The sequence below is a fragment of the Manacus vitellinus genome, unplaced genomic scaffold, assembly GCF_001715985.3.
Source record: "Manacus vitellinus isolate BGI_N305 unplaced genomic scaffold, ASM171598v3 scaffold_41_pilon, whole genome shotgun sequence".
Classification (NCBI taxonomy): domain Eukaryota; kingdom Metazoa; phylum Chordata; class Aves; order Passeriformes; family Pipridae; genus Manacus; species Manacus vitellinus.
The window spans coordinates 5,283,225-5,297,099 of record NW_021940545.1 but is presented as its reverse complement, the minus strand read 5'-3'; the positions used below and the strand labels follow the sequence as shown (position 1 = coordinate 5,297,099).

The 13,875-nt window shown below is 52.4% G+C and overlaps 2 protein-coding genes across 2 annotated transcripts in view; one reads left to right on the top strand and one right to left on the bottom strand.

Annotated features, from left to right (window-relative positions):
• Positions 1–2,666: 2,666 nt before the first annotated feature.
• Positions 2,667–11,284, bottom strand: CUNH11orf53 (chromosome unknown C11orf53 homolog). Its single transcript, XM_029962068.1, has 5 exons — positions 11,275–11,284; positions 8,730–8,839; positions 4,804–4,846; positions 3,807–4,106; positions 2,667–2,914 (listed from the first exon to the last, which is right to left on the bottom strand). The coding sequence occupies exons 1-5, from the start codon at positions 11,282–11,284 to the stop codon at positions 2,667–2,669; spliced, it is 711 nt and encodes a 236-aa protein (XP_029817928.1).
• A 2,387-nt stretch (positions 11,285–13,671) lies between these two features.
• Positions 13,672–13,875, top strand: part of HINFP (histone H4 transcription factor) — a 5,327-nt gene continuing 5,123 nt past the window's right edge. Inside the window, exon 1 of the mRNA XM_029962067.1 lies at positions 13,672–13,699. Within this exon, the coding sequence (XP_029817927.1) occupies positions 13,672–13,699 (28 nt within the window). The remainder of the gene's footprint in view (positions 13,700–13,875) is intronic.

Below are 13,875 nucleotides of genomic sequence, written 5' to 3'. Positions count from 1 at the left end.
TGGCCCCGGCCCCGGCCCCAGAGCTGGCCAAGGGGGCAAGAGGTGACAGGCTCGAAACTGGGGGGTGAAGGGACCTGCCTGCCTGGTGGCAGTGGCAGGTGGATCCCGACAATATTATTGTTTTATCCCTACGGGTATAAGTTTGAGTTTTTCTCTCCTAATGCCAAGTATTTAAAACCTCTAGAAACCAATGATTTGACAATCAATGATTGCGCGATACTTTCAATTTGAATATTCAAAGGCTCCACAAAATGGGCTATCTTTTTGTGAAACCGAGCACATCCCCATCTAGCAGAGGGTCTGGGGGAACAAGATTTGGTGGGGCCACCCTCCCCACCCTTTGCTTTTGGGACATTTGCAGGGTTTTACCCATCTTTCCCAGAATGAAGCAGATGCCTCGAAACCTGCCCAAGTGTTTTCCCCTCAGATGCACAGGCTGGGCTCCAGCCCTCTCATATTTCATTTGCTACCTGCAGAGAGGACTCTGCCAGGCACTGAGTTGCTTTTTGCACATTTTTTCACATTTTAAGGCTAAATGCTGAGGGTTTGGGGCCAAAATGGCAGCGGGGTGGGCGGGGTGTAACAAAGAGGCTGCCCTGGGTACCCAGATAGCTGAGGGTACCTGAACCCCGCTTCTTGCCACAGCATTCCCTCCCCCTGCCCAGGTGCTGGGCTCACTTTGGAGTTTATCTGTGCTTTTCCCTAATTCAGACTCTTTGCTTTTGCTGCACAGGTTGGCCTCTCTCTCTCAGGTGCCTCAGCACTGACCTGCCCTGTGAGCTGCACGTGGGGGGTTCAGTGTGTGTAGGATGAGAGGCTTTGTGGATAAACCACACAACACTGACATACTTGGAGTTTTTAGGCTGAGTTTAAGCTTTTCCCTGGGGACCACAGTCTCTGCAGTGCTCAGGGAATCTCTGGCTGAGGCAGAGAGCAGGCCAGGCTGTTAATGATCTACCAGCAGCTCAGCTTGGCTGCTGTCACAGCCCAGTCTTTGCTTTTCCTTTAAGCTGAACAAATACACTTGAGTTCTGTGGGGAGTGATCCCAGCAGGGAGCCCATTCTCCCTGACAGAGCCTTGTGCCTTAAGGAAACACCAGGCATCTGTGTTGGGGATGTTCCTGCATGTCCTGGGTTTGGGAGAAGTTCCAGGCTCACAGAGACCCTGCCTTAGCTGGGAGCTGAAGGCCAGAGAGGGTCAGACACTTCCAAGACAGCTCAAAAACCTGTCCCTGCTTCTCTCCCTCACAGCCTGATGTCCCTGTCCATGGAAACCCCTTGAGGAAGGAACAAGAGATGGTCACTGTGGCTCAGCCAGGCAGTGGGCTCAGCTGTGGTGTGGAACAAGGCTCTGGGCTCGTGCAGGACTCAGGTTTGGGGGCACAGGGGCTGGGTGTGGGGCAAGGAGATCTGCACACACCCTGAGAAGCTCTGGGGCTCCTTGGCTTGCCCTGAACCATGGTCAGGGGAGCAGCTCTGGCTGAGCAGGTGCCACCCCAGGATGCTCCACACCTCTGCTCATGAGAGCCTGCAGTGCCCACAGACCAAACTGGGAGTAACTGGGCTCACCCTGCCCTGTGGGTGTGCAGCAGCCCTGGCTAAGCTCTCTTCCCCTTGGCTGAGCTTTCCCTGTCCCACCAGCAGAAAGGAGGGCACGACCAGTGGGGTGGGCAGAGGTGAGATTTGAGGCACAGTGAGCCTCAAATTCAGAAGTTCAGACATTTCCAAGCGGGTCTGAGTGAGGCTGGGGAATCAGGATGGACCCCAGCTCAGGCAGGATCAGGGCTGGGTGCTCCTGGCTGGCCATGCCCTCTGCCTGAGCAGGGGCTCCCCAGTCCTGGGGCAGCCTGGGCACAGCTCTTGGCAGGGTTGCTCACAGGGCTCTGGCAGATCCCCCTGTTTCCAGGGGCAATGCTGGCCCACCTTCCCCACAGAGAGGTGCCCCCAGGCAGCACGGCATGGGGAGATGCTCTGAGCCCAATCCTGTGTCCCCGGTGCCATTTATGATCCCTGGAAGGTGCTGTGAAGGCTCCAAAAGCCCCATTATCCCCAGGATTTGAGGAGAAAAGGCATCTCATCACTTGATATTCCAAGGTGTTGGAATGCTCCTGTTCATCCCCAGAGAGGCTTTTGGTGCTGCTGCTGTGGGCGCCAGGCTGGGGGCGAGATGGGGCACATGGGGTGGTCTCCTCCAGGGGCAAACCCGTCGGGATCTGCTGCATCTGTGAGGGTTCCACGGGGCTCCTGGGTGCGTTTGTGTGTGCAGAGCTACCTCTAGTGGCCACGGGGCCCGGACTGGCCCCGGGACAGCTCTGTGGCTTCTCGAGGGATGTTGGGGAGGGTGTGTTTTGTGCACTGCAGGTGAAGGCAACCCCCTACAGAACCATTAAACCCTTAAGGCTGGAGAAGCCCCCTGGGAAGTCCCTGAGGCCCAAAAGGTGCAGATATTTTTCAGGCTGTGGGTTTTACCTGTGGCACAGCAGGACTGTGAGCAATGACTTTCACAAGGCACTAGAAGGCACCACTTGGTATTTACAAGTGATTGTATTTCTAAACAGAGCACAAAGCATCACACGTTGCAGCACCTTCTGTTTGAAGGTTTAGAAAAGAGGGAACAAATAATTAATGGTCCATTTTCTGATTTTTCCTGCAGCTCTCCTCTCCCATCAGTAAGTTCTCCGGCCTTCATAAGTCCCCCAGAGGGCACTTCCATCCTCTTTTGCCCAGGCAGGGTTATCCTGGAGGTGTGGGGTCTCTGAGGACTGCTCTGGGCAGAGGTGGCTCATCCTGGAGGGCGGCTCGTTCCCCACGGCCGTGAACGGTGAGAAGGTGTAGGGTGAGCTGGGGGAGCAGTGGGCATCTTCCAGAGGGTGCAGAGGGTAGGGCTGGGCTCCAGGGATGGCTGGGGTCCAACCTGAGCCCCGGAACGGGGAAAGCCCCCCGGGTTCAGGCGGGGAGAGGCAGCTGGAGCCGGGAGGCAGCGCTTGCAGGGGCTCTGAGCACGCGGCGTCCGACTGGCCCAGGCTGTCAGCTGAGCTCTGCTCCCAGGGCTCTCTCTGCAGGGGAGCAGGGGGAGAAGGCAAGAAAGACCCTTAGGAACAAAAGCTTGTCCTGGAGGTAATGGCATTTCTATCCCCGGGGCCCAGCTGGGAACACTCAGAATCCCAGAATGGGCTGAGTTGGAAGGGACCCTCAAGGATCATCGAGTCCAACCCTCAGCCCTGCACAAGCCCATCCCCAAGAGTCACACCCTGTGCCCCAGAGGATCATCCAAACCCTTTTTGAGCTCTGGCAGCCTTAGGGCTGTGCCCACTGCCCTGGGGAGCCTGTTCCACAAGGGTTTCTGCTGCTCTGGAGCAGTGTTTAGTGTTAAAACTATTGCACAGAAACATCCATCCTGTCCATAGGATGACACTTGAGAAGTATCAAGGGCTGGAATAGCATCCCAGTGGGACTGACCAGCCCTGATCCTACAGGAGCTCTGCCCTGGGGGTGTGACAGGAGCTGGCTCCTGGGAAGCAGCAGGGATGGGGGATAGGCAACAGCCTGGAACTGCCAAAGGATGTTTCTAGAAATTTTAAGGAGCTTAATGCAGTAGTTGCTCTGGGGAGCAGGGAAGGTTGGTCTCTCACAGGGAAAAGGGAGAATTAGATGGGAACAAAGATAAAAAACCTTCCCTGCAGAGCTGCCCCATCTGCTGGGGGCTCTGCTGTGTATCAGCCACTTCCTTCCCACGAGCCCCCCCGACTGAACCCTGGGGTTTAAATGGGGTGACCTTTTATTGGGTGACAGAACCACAGACTCACTCACTAGTAGGAAGTGTCCTGTGTCCCCAGGGAAGGATGGCAGCAGAGGGGGCACAGCAGAAGGGCTGAAGAAGGAGCTGGCACCAGGAGCGAGGGGGGGAGCATGGTAATCCCCGCACTGGTCGCTGAGATACGAGTCCAGCAGGGCTGGGTAGCCCTGAGAGGCAGAGGAATCACAGGAGAAGGGCTTGGAGCCCACAGGGGACGAGTAGACATCACTGACAAACTGCTTGGTGCTGTGGAAATCCAGCTCAGCTGGGAAGGGTCTCCTGACTCCGTAGTAACTGGTGGGAGGGGAGCCTGTGGTGGGCAGAGAACAGGTGGGACAAAGGGAAGCTGTGACAGCAGCACCTGGGAGTCACAGAGCCATGGACACCTCTGGGGGTGCAAACCAGAGCCCTGTTCTCTCCAGCATCACCCAGAGAAAGAGTCAATCCTGCCTTGAAATGGGTATGTGAGCCCAAGTGCTTTTAGCACCCCAGCCTGCCCTGGTCCAGCTGGTGACCTCCATCTGTGGCCAGCCAAATGTGTTCTGGGAAGCTTTAAATAGGAGGCCTCCTTTTAAACAGGGAGATTGAGGGCAGTTTTGTCAGCCTCTGCTTCTTCCTTGGGGAGGAGGTTCCAGCCTCACTCCCCTTTCCCTGCCCAAGAGCTTAAGGGATGGAACAGGTCAGCTCCTCATTTTGTACTTTCTTTCCTCTGCTCCAGAGAAAACTGGAAGATGCAGAAAGAAAAGAAGGGATTCTGTGTGGCTCCTCCATCAAAAGAGGTGGGAACTGCTTTAATTATCTCCCTTTCCTCTCTTTGGGAATTTTACACAAGATTCTTGCTGTTCCTGTTTTGACTCTTGTAATTACTTTCCTCCTGGGCTCTCTCTGAGGGGTGGCCCTGCTCCAGGGCTCCTTTGCTTATTCATGTCCTCTGGAGGAGAACAGACAGGGCTGTGTCAACTACCCAGCCTGCATGGAAGGTATTTATCAGTGGAGGAAAACCTCACCTGGCACTTGGACAAAGGCTGACTGTGGTGTGCTGGTGCTGCCCTGCAAGAAGACAAAGACAGGTTAGAAAATTGCCTTTCCAAGGCGAGGTGGCTCTTTGAACACGTGGTTTGGGAAGGTGTTGGCATAACTCAGATGCACTGTTTGAGCCTTGGTGCTGTGAAGGGCTTAACAACATGATTTCAAGCCTCTGAGGCATTAGCAGATGTAGGCTAAGAAGAGATTGTGGAGGTCTTGTGCAGAGCTGATAACAGGAGAAGTATCAAGATAAATGGCTTCTCTCTGGTGCACTGCAGAGTCCTTTAATGCAGGCACAATGCTGAGCACTCATTTTGGTGCTGGCACAAAACAGGTCTCAATAAACTGGTATTTGAGCCCTTGACTGGTCAAAATGGGCAGATTCTGAGTCCTAGCTCAGCCCACCTGTGCTGCTTTGCCTGGCTCCTCCTCACAGCACAAGCAGGCTCTCTGCAAAGGCAGTCATTTCTAATTCCCTCTTGGGTCCTGGAGCAATGCTCATCTTAATAATAATCCCTTCTGGGTGCCCAGGGAAGGGAGAATTAGCCCTGAGTGACCCTGGTGCTCACAGTGCCTAATTCCTCACAAAGCACCGTGGCAAAGGCACCTGCTGCTCTGGAGCAGAGCTCATACCTGGGGTTCCATTGAGTTTTGGGACCTCCAAACCTCTCAAACAGAGACACAGAGCCCATGGCTGCATTTATTACATCTCTCCAGTGCTGGGGACAGGCTATTTTCAGTTTGCATAGTGCAAACAGGAGGTTCCTGCCGTAGCAGGCAACCAAATTTAGAGGTTTGAATTTGAATTAAAATTTGCCAGTGCTGGGACTTCCTTTTGCTGCCGAGGGAGGTTTTGCAGCTGCTCCCTGGTCAGTCATGAAAATGAGCTGTGAGCCAGCACAAGCCACACGGGCTCCAGAGGTGACAGGAGGGGGTAGGAAGGAGCCCCTTGGCTTGGGGATGAAGAAGAGTGTCCATGTCACAGGGTCAGGGCTGGCACCAGCCTCCAGCTGGGTCATTTTTGGCTGCAGACCCCAGTGAGGATCCCCTCTGGTGGTGCTCACTGCCCAGCAGGGCTCAAGCCTCCACATGCAAATCTGGCCTGGGCAGACACCCCTCTCTCAGCATCCATGTCACTTCAGGAGGAAAAGGTGGTCCTGGGGGGTGCAGGTGGCACAGACCCTGCCTTAAAGGACAAAGGGCTGCAGTGATGAGAGCTGGGATGGGCCAGGAGGGTCCTTGGCACAGCTGCCAGCCTTTAGGATGGAGCATTCCCAGTTATCAGAGCCTCTGAGTTAATCTCTGCCCACTGAAACCGCCTGACCGAGTGTCCCAGGCAGGACTGCAGTGCACACACCTACAGTGGGGGCTCACAGAGCTGGGCTTTGCTGCCTTAATTCAGCTGCAGGAGCCTCTGCTGCAGCTCTTCACCAGAGCAGGCACCACGTGCTTGCAGGGACCTGCATTTCATTCCCCTCCTCGCTCCTTATCTGGCGATGAAAGGCTTGGCTTAATTGAAGCCCATTAGTTCATTTCCTTGCCTGCATTGCTTCCTCTCCGTGGGGCTGGGGGGGGGCTGGATCCTCTGCAGCACTTCAGTGTGTCTGTCCAGCATCCCCTGGGCTCTCCCAGCACGTTCAGCTGGTGATAAGCTGGGTCTCAGCCTGCCCTGCACATGGCCAGGCAGAGATCCTGGCTGGAAACGCTCCAGAGAGCTGGGTTGCTTCACTGCCTCGGGGGGCTAAATGGAAGGACCCAGGTCAAAACAACGACCTGGTCCTGCAAGGGGGATTTATGGTGCCCTCTCAGCAATGTTTTGGCTTCAGTGCATCACCTCTCTGGGCCCAGTTTGTAGAACAGAAGCTAAAGTGATGAAAATTCGTAATAGAAGCAAAGCTTAGTCTGTGCAGGGCACCTCAAATGGTCTGTCCCTGGCTTCTGAGTGAGGCTGGGTGCTCAACACCACTGCCCTTTAAACCAGAGGATTGCAGTGCTTCACCTGCACACCCCCCCTTTTCTATGTCTGAGGAAAGATGGGAACCCTGTTATCATGCAGGGGGGAACTGCAGGTTCATACCTGTGCAAAGGAAAAGTGGGACCCTCCCTAAAGCCCAGGGCCAAGCCCTTCTGCCCTGCAGTTGGTGCAGAACCCCAGATTTTGTGTGGTTTTCATCACAGCATGCCCTGGTCCTTGTGGGTCCCTTCCAACTCAGCATATTCTGTGATTTCCTTTAATTTGATGTGTGCAGGGCCTGAATGACATGAAATTCTGGCTGTTGTGCTGCCTCAGTAACCAGCCCAGCAGCTCATCTCTGCCAAGCCCTGACCTTCCCTCCTCCAGAGAGCTCCCCTTTCTCCACAGAGGCCGAGGGATTATTTCTTTTTTTGGGGATGGGGGAGCAAAGATCGTGCTCAGACAAAAGATGCAGCTGAATCCCACGGCATCATAAACACACAAAGGGGTGTTCAGTTATCTGCCACTTGGTTTTATCCTGCCAGACAAACAGAGCTGCACTTACAGCTGCTCTTTTCTCACCATATCTTCGAGCAAATACGGATGTTTGCCCTGCACAATAATTTTTTGTCTCTCCTTGGGAATTACCACGAGATAGACACGCAACTGCTCAGCTCTGGAGGACAAAGCCAAGGGCAATAAAGCAAGGAGCAAGAATTTTACACTTCCTGAGCCTTCTCATTGCAGCTGTTGGAGCTGCTGCCTCCAGAAAGGGAGCAGGTAAAGTGTGATGTCACCATCCAGGAGCTGTTTCCTCAGTGAGGGCAAACACAGCAGTTGCTTCCTACTGCTCCACAAAGCATAATTCCTAAATATCTGCCTGCTGGGAGCATGTCTTTCCCACTGACTGTCCGTGGCTCGGGGGGTCTTCTTCCTTTCTGCAGCACCTGAAGGCTGTGAGGTGGCTGGAGATCCATCTCTGTGGCTGGATCTTGCTGTGTTTTTAACACCCAGTGCTGGTTTTCTGCCTGTTTTGCTGCACAGATTTAAGCCACAGCGAGCAAACCTCTTACAAGTGTTTTATGCTTGCAAGTCCCTTTGAGGTTTCTTCATTTTGCTGAAGGCAAAAAGCCTGAGAGCACCAAAACTCCTAATATGTGTCTCCTGCTGCCAGTAATCTGGGTTTCTGCTCTCACTCTTTCCTTCCAGGGCGCAGTTTCAGCTGCTGGGCTGCACCTCCTCATCTGCCAGAGTCCCCCTGCTCCCAGGAGATGGAACTGAGGAGCTGCTGCTCCTTCAAGGTGAGTCTTGGGAGCACCCAGGGAATAGCTGGTCGTGCCACTGGGTGCCACGTGCTGGCACTGCAATCTTGCATTGCTTTGCTGGCTTTGCTGGCTGGCAATTGAGGGAAAAAAAAAACCAATGTAGTGGTACCAGAGCCTGGCCTGGGCTTCCTGTTGCCATAGAGCCACTTTAGGAAGAGATCATCTCCTCCAAGCTGCTGCTTGGCCTCCTGCCAGCCCATAACATCACTGCATCTCCCCTGGCACGCTCTGGTGTGTGCCAGGGAGGAGCTGGAAGGAGCACAACGTTCGGGGAAGAGCAGCTATTTTTTATTGGCACTGAGTGGTCCGAGTGTGGCTGGGGGGGGGAGAAAAGGAATTTGGCTTGGAAAGGTGTCACACGCAGGATGTGAGAGGAATAATGAGAAATTTAGCATTACTGGTGCGCTTAAAATAGAAAGAAAAATACTTTCAGGCATTAGTTCACTGATGTGAAAAATCAAGGAGTCATCAGGGATGTTCTGGGACAAGCAGTGGTGTTGCAAATGTTTTTGCTGTTCCCTGCCAACGCTGGAGGTGCCCTGAGCTCTGCCAAAATGCTCTTTAAAGCAGAGGGTTGGATGACATGTCTTTTTTGGGTTAAAAAAAAGGTGGAGAGGGAGTGACTTACGCTGAGGTGGGAGCCACTGCTCTGCCTGGAGCGTTTCTCAGCAAGAAGATCCTTGACTGTGTGCTTCACCCTCACTCCTTGGTACACACGTTTGCCAAAATCTGTGGGGACTGAGGGGTTGAAAGGAGCATTAGGGAGTTCAGTGGGAGCCCAGAGCGGCTGGAAGAGGTTGTTACAGAAGGAGAATATTCATCACATCTCTACATCAAGGCAGGAAGGAAAAACTGCAATTGTTAACACAAGAATCATCCCTTTGGAGCTCAGCAGTGAGAGCTGCTCATCTGCAGGGGAAGACTGAGGTGCCCTAACCTGTGTTTCCACATCGAGTCCACATGGTTTTCATGCAGCTCTCTCTCTGTCTGATGTGGCTGTCTCATGGTTTTTTGGCTTCTGTTCTACCAAAGAGAGCTCCAGGGGGTCCCACATTTCCCCTTTGAGCCAGCAAATGTTTCTTTAACCCTTTGGTTTCAGCAGAGGTGCTGTGGTTTAGCCCTCCTGGGCTGCTGGCTCTCAGCACATCTCTCTGCCAGCTCTGATCCCGGGGTGGGAATCCCCTGGGATGGCTGGAGTGGCTCCTCTGAACACTCATGTGGATCAGAGAAGGGAAAAGAAGCTTTATCCCCACAGCAAATCCAGCAGGTGCTTGTGGACTCTGCTTTATCCAGGTTATTCAGGAAGGCACAAGTGGGTGAAATGTCTCTGCCACGTCACCCAAAGAGGCTGATGGTGGGTCTGGCTCTGTTTTTTGGCCCTGCTACAATACCAGGGACAGCTCTTTTATCCTGGCAGGCTGTGCCTGAACACAGAGCTCACACCTGTGGGGCCAGGGAGGGGTTTCCATATTTGGATTTTATTGAAATCTTCTGGGGAGGGGAAAAAAAAAAAAAAAGCTTAACTTTGAAGTTAATCCCTTGGAAAACACACAGCCACGTTCTCCTGAGGGAACACAAACTGCCACCCCACAGCTGATGTGTTTGATCTCTAAAATTTATCATTTGACCCTTCTGCTTTGCAGGATGTGTCCTTTGGCCCCGTTTATCCCTCTCATTCCTGTGGCATTGTGTCCCCAGGTGCACAGGCACGGGATGCACGGGGAGGGATTAGAAAGGAAAGAGCAGGGGGTTTAAACAACACGGTGCTGGCTTGGGGTTACCCCAAATGTTGTCTGCTGGGCCACAGAAATTGCAATTTGGGGCAATTACAGCTTGGTTTTGGTGTTTGAGTGCTAACCAGAGACTTCAGCCAAGACTGGGAATGAGGTGAACACGCTCAAGGGGCAGTGCCCCAAAAATAGAGGTGGACACTGAGCCTCATATCCAACAGTGAGTGTCTGAAGTGGCCAGAAATGGATATCAATTCTTACAGCTGAGAGGAATCTGCACACTGAGACTGGGTCTTTTTTTTCAGAGCCCAGGGAAGATTCTCCCTCCTGTTCTGCCTTTTTGGGGCTGTTTCACTGGCAGCAGCTGGGAGCACAGGTACCTGGTACTCGTAGCCAGAGCTCAAAGCAGGTACAACTGACAGAAAAAGCTGCACCTTTTGCATCAGGAACTTCCCATTTTCCCCTGAGAGTTCCTTCAGAGACAAGAACATTGTGGTTTGATGCAAAAGCCTGAGCTGCAGGGCACAGTTCATCGAGCTCCATCACAGTTTGATACCTGTGGCAACTCAGTCTTTGGCTGCATCCAGTTGGAAATCAGGCCTTGATCCAGCACAGAACCACTGGAGGACAAACTGAAGCCAGAGGCAGACTCATATTTAATTTTCAGAACGGGGATATTGCTCAAAAAGCTGTGAGCAGCTTTTATTCTTTTATTCTGCAGCCTGACTTTCCAAACCCCCCAAGCTCTTTGCATTAACTGCCCCTTGCTGCTCTGTTTCCAGCAAGAGTCTGATGAGTCTCAGAAACAAGAGTCTGATGCTCTGCACTTCTGCAGATGTTTCCCTGGCATCTTTAGTGTGCTAAAAAAGCTTTACAAAAACACTTCCACACCTCTTTATTTTTACACAGAAGTTCTGTGCTGTTGAATTTTCTCCCTTCATTTGGGCAGTTACTTCTCTGCCCAAATTGTTTTAATTAAGCCACAAAATGGCTCTGTCCTTTAGCCTTGTTTTTCAGTTTTCAGTCCAGCCTCACAGAACTCAACCTGTTGCTTTCAGTGAATTATTCAGGAGCATCTGATGCTGAGCTATTAAAACTTCAGATAACTCTGCTACTGGCAGAATTGTGGAAGAAAATGCTAATTTAGGCCTGAGTTTATATAATTTTCAGGCAAATTGAATCGTATTTCACATCACTTTGATCTAACTGCCTTTTGAAAAACATTGCACTGTGGAGGAATATAAATTCAGCTTAGAGAAGGCAGAACATGCTAATTGATACCATTAAATTCTTGGGACATCGAACATGCCACATGTTGATTTTAAGACAATTCTTTCTGATTATTTCTTTTTTAAAATGAGCCCAAGAACAGCACAGAATGTTCTCTCCCTGGTAATTCCATGAGGAGGCATCCTGTGAGAAGTCAGGGGTGCTGGAACTCACCTGTTTCCATTGTTGTTGCTGCAGCTGCCAAGTCCCAGCTCTTGGATCCTGCGGGATTTTGGAGAAGGGCTGTGTCTGTCATGAGCTTCCCAGGGCAGAGTGAAACCCGTGCTCATGTTCCCCTGGTAAACTTCCAGCTGAGAAAGCTGGAGGAAATAGGTTTTCTCCAGTTCAGGGATGTCTCCACGACACCTCACTTGGGATTTGCTTAAATGCAAATCCCTGGATCTGTGTCTCACTCCCATTTGCATGGTCAGTGGGGATCCTTCCCAAAGAGGCTCCTTCCTGTCCGACCTGACATTTCATGGATGAAACCCAAGGTTTGGGGACAGAAAAACCTTGGTTTCAGGTGAAAGGGTGGCAAGTCCTGCGGGGGTGAGCCACCTCCTTACAGGTGAGGGATTTGGCTGGGAAAACAAGGCTTGGGACAAGAGAATCTTCTCTTGTTGAGTGTGAGACACCCCCGAGCTGTTGGAGACACGCACAGCAGACCTCGCTTGGGCAGTGGTTCTGTCTCTCTGGGACCCCCCAGTTTGTGCTTTGCATCATTAAAACTGTCTCTTTGGACACTGGGAACCCAGGAGGGCTTTGCCTGGAACCCACAGGCACCTGCAGGGAGAGGGATAACCTTCAGCCAGGGACAGAATGTTCGTGGGAGCGGCAGGAGCGTCCACCAGCAAACCCACACGTTCCTCGGGAGGGAGCCTGAGGAGGGGTCCCCTTTCTGGAGGGCTGGGTTTGTCCTCCAGGGAGGCACCAGGAGAGGGAACAGCAGCCAGGATAGGACCTGTTTGACACTGCTGCTGGACCCAGATTTAAAGGAGTGTTGGCCAGACCTGCTACAGCCACTCCTGCGTGGGCAGCGAGGCTGTGCAGTGTCTGAACCACAGGGCAGAGTTAAGCCTCTAAACTCCTCTTTAATCACTGCAAGGGGGTATTTTCCCTGTCAGGAGGACGAGGGCAGGCCGTGCTGAGGCAGAGGATCTCTGGAGTGCTTTGTGCACAAGCACAGAAGGCTGCTGTGCAGCACTTCTGCTCATCTTACAGGAGCAGGGCAAGGCTGGCGCCAGCATGTTCCTCCTAATTCAATATTCCTCCTTGTGGAGTCTGCTGCCAGCTCGTGGGGCCATTAGGAAAGATCCTTCCCTCCTTGTAATCCATGTGCTTCCCCCAGCACTGGCCTGGAGACTAATTTGGGTGGTCACGTGACCCACCTTCCTGGGTTTTTTATAAGTGTAATTACTCTTTTCCTTCAGAGGAAATAAAACACACCAAGAGCAGCAGCTGGCAAAGGCTGTGTCTGTATCACCGAGGCAGAGCTGAAACGATATCCTGAATAATTCCCAAATATTCTTAACTTGCAGGAGTAAATTCGGGTGTTCTGCCTGCTCAGGGCCCAGAGGACACCACACAGTAATGGAGTGTCATCCTGTGTAGAGCCTTTCACCACCCTCTTGTATAAACACAACTCTTATTTTGGCCCGTCTACCCCTTTTCCACCCCTTCCTGGTGCCCACAGGTGCCCAGGATTTGGCAGGCAGGTCAGAGAATGGGCAGGAGCCTCCAGGTGGGGCAGGGAAGGGCAGGCAGATGTGAAGTGGCACAGAAAGGGGGGTTGTCTCTGCTTTGTCAGCAACGGGCTTTGTTTGCCACCTGCCTCCTGGAACACTGCCCAGGGAGTTTTGTCTCCTGGGGATGAATCTGCAGAGGATACACACGTTAAATCCCAGCCCCATTCAGGCTTTGCAGTGTTCAGTCAGTCCAGGTGTTCTCTGTGCTGATTGCAAAGTAATTGCATTGAAAACAAACCAACCTCGCAGGAAACAAACAAACAGAGATGGAGCAAAAACTCAGCCAGCCCTTCTTTGAGGTGAGATCAACCTCTTACCTGATGTTTTCATTTGAAAAGGCATCACACCCAGGTTTTCTTTATAATTTAATGGGTCTGGGCACGTGCTTCCCACTCACATCAAGGGCAGAGCCGCTGTGTGTGACAGGAGTTACAGAAACCATTGTGCACAACACGCTTTGGGGCACATTTTATACAATCCCATTTGCTTTTATAAGACGTTTGCCAGTGCCAAAGCAAACTCTGAGAACTGTGCCTCCGTTCTGTGTCACAAAGAAAGCCCAGCACAGCAGATGTAACAGTCAGTGTAGATTTGTTTAATTCAAACTGTCATTTCGATCCATCTCCTCGTTGCTGAGTAAAGGGAATTTGTGGCATTATCTCATGGTTGGAAGCACAGCACTCCTGGGGTTTGTGTCCAGCTCGGTGGGTTCTCAGTGTGAGGGCTCTTGTTTAGGCAAGGAAGGGTCCTGGAGGCACCAAAAATTAACTCAGAATGGTTTGGGTTGGAAGAGACCTTAAAGATCATCCAGTCCCACCCACCTGCCATGGGCAGGGACACCTTCCACAGACCAGGTTGCCACAACCTGCCCTTGGACATTTCCAGGGATGGGGAAACTCGGGGCAACCTGTGCCATGAACTGAAACACAACAAGTTCCACCTCAACACGAGGAAGAACGTCTTTCCGTGGAGGTGGCAGAGCACTGGAACAGCTGCCCAGGGAGGGCGTGGAGTCTCTGGAGACATCCCA

What these genes read in the sequence shown, in the direction of transcription:
- CUNH11orf53 (XM_029962068.1), bottom strand. An exon ending in GCAGTGGCTCCCACCTCAGC is followed by an intron (nt 4,847 to 8,729) that starts GTAAGTCACTCC and finishes GTCTTCTTGCAG; the next exon opens with GGCAGCACCAGCACACCACA. An exon ending in AGGACACTTCCTACTAGTGA is followed by an intron (nt 2,915 to 3,806) that starts GTGAGTCTGTGG and finishes TCCGGGGCTCAG; the next exon opens with GTTGGACCCCAGCCATCCCT.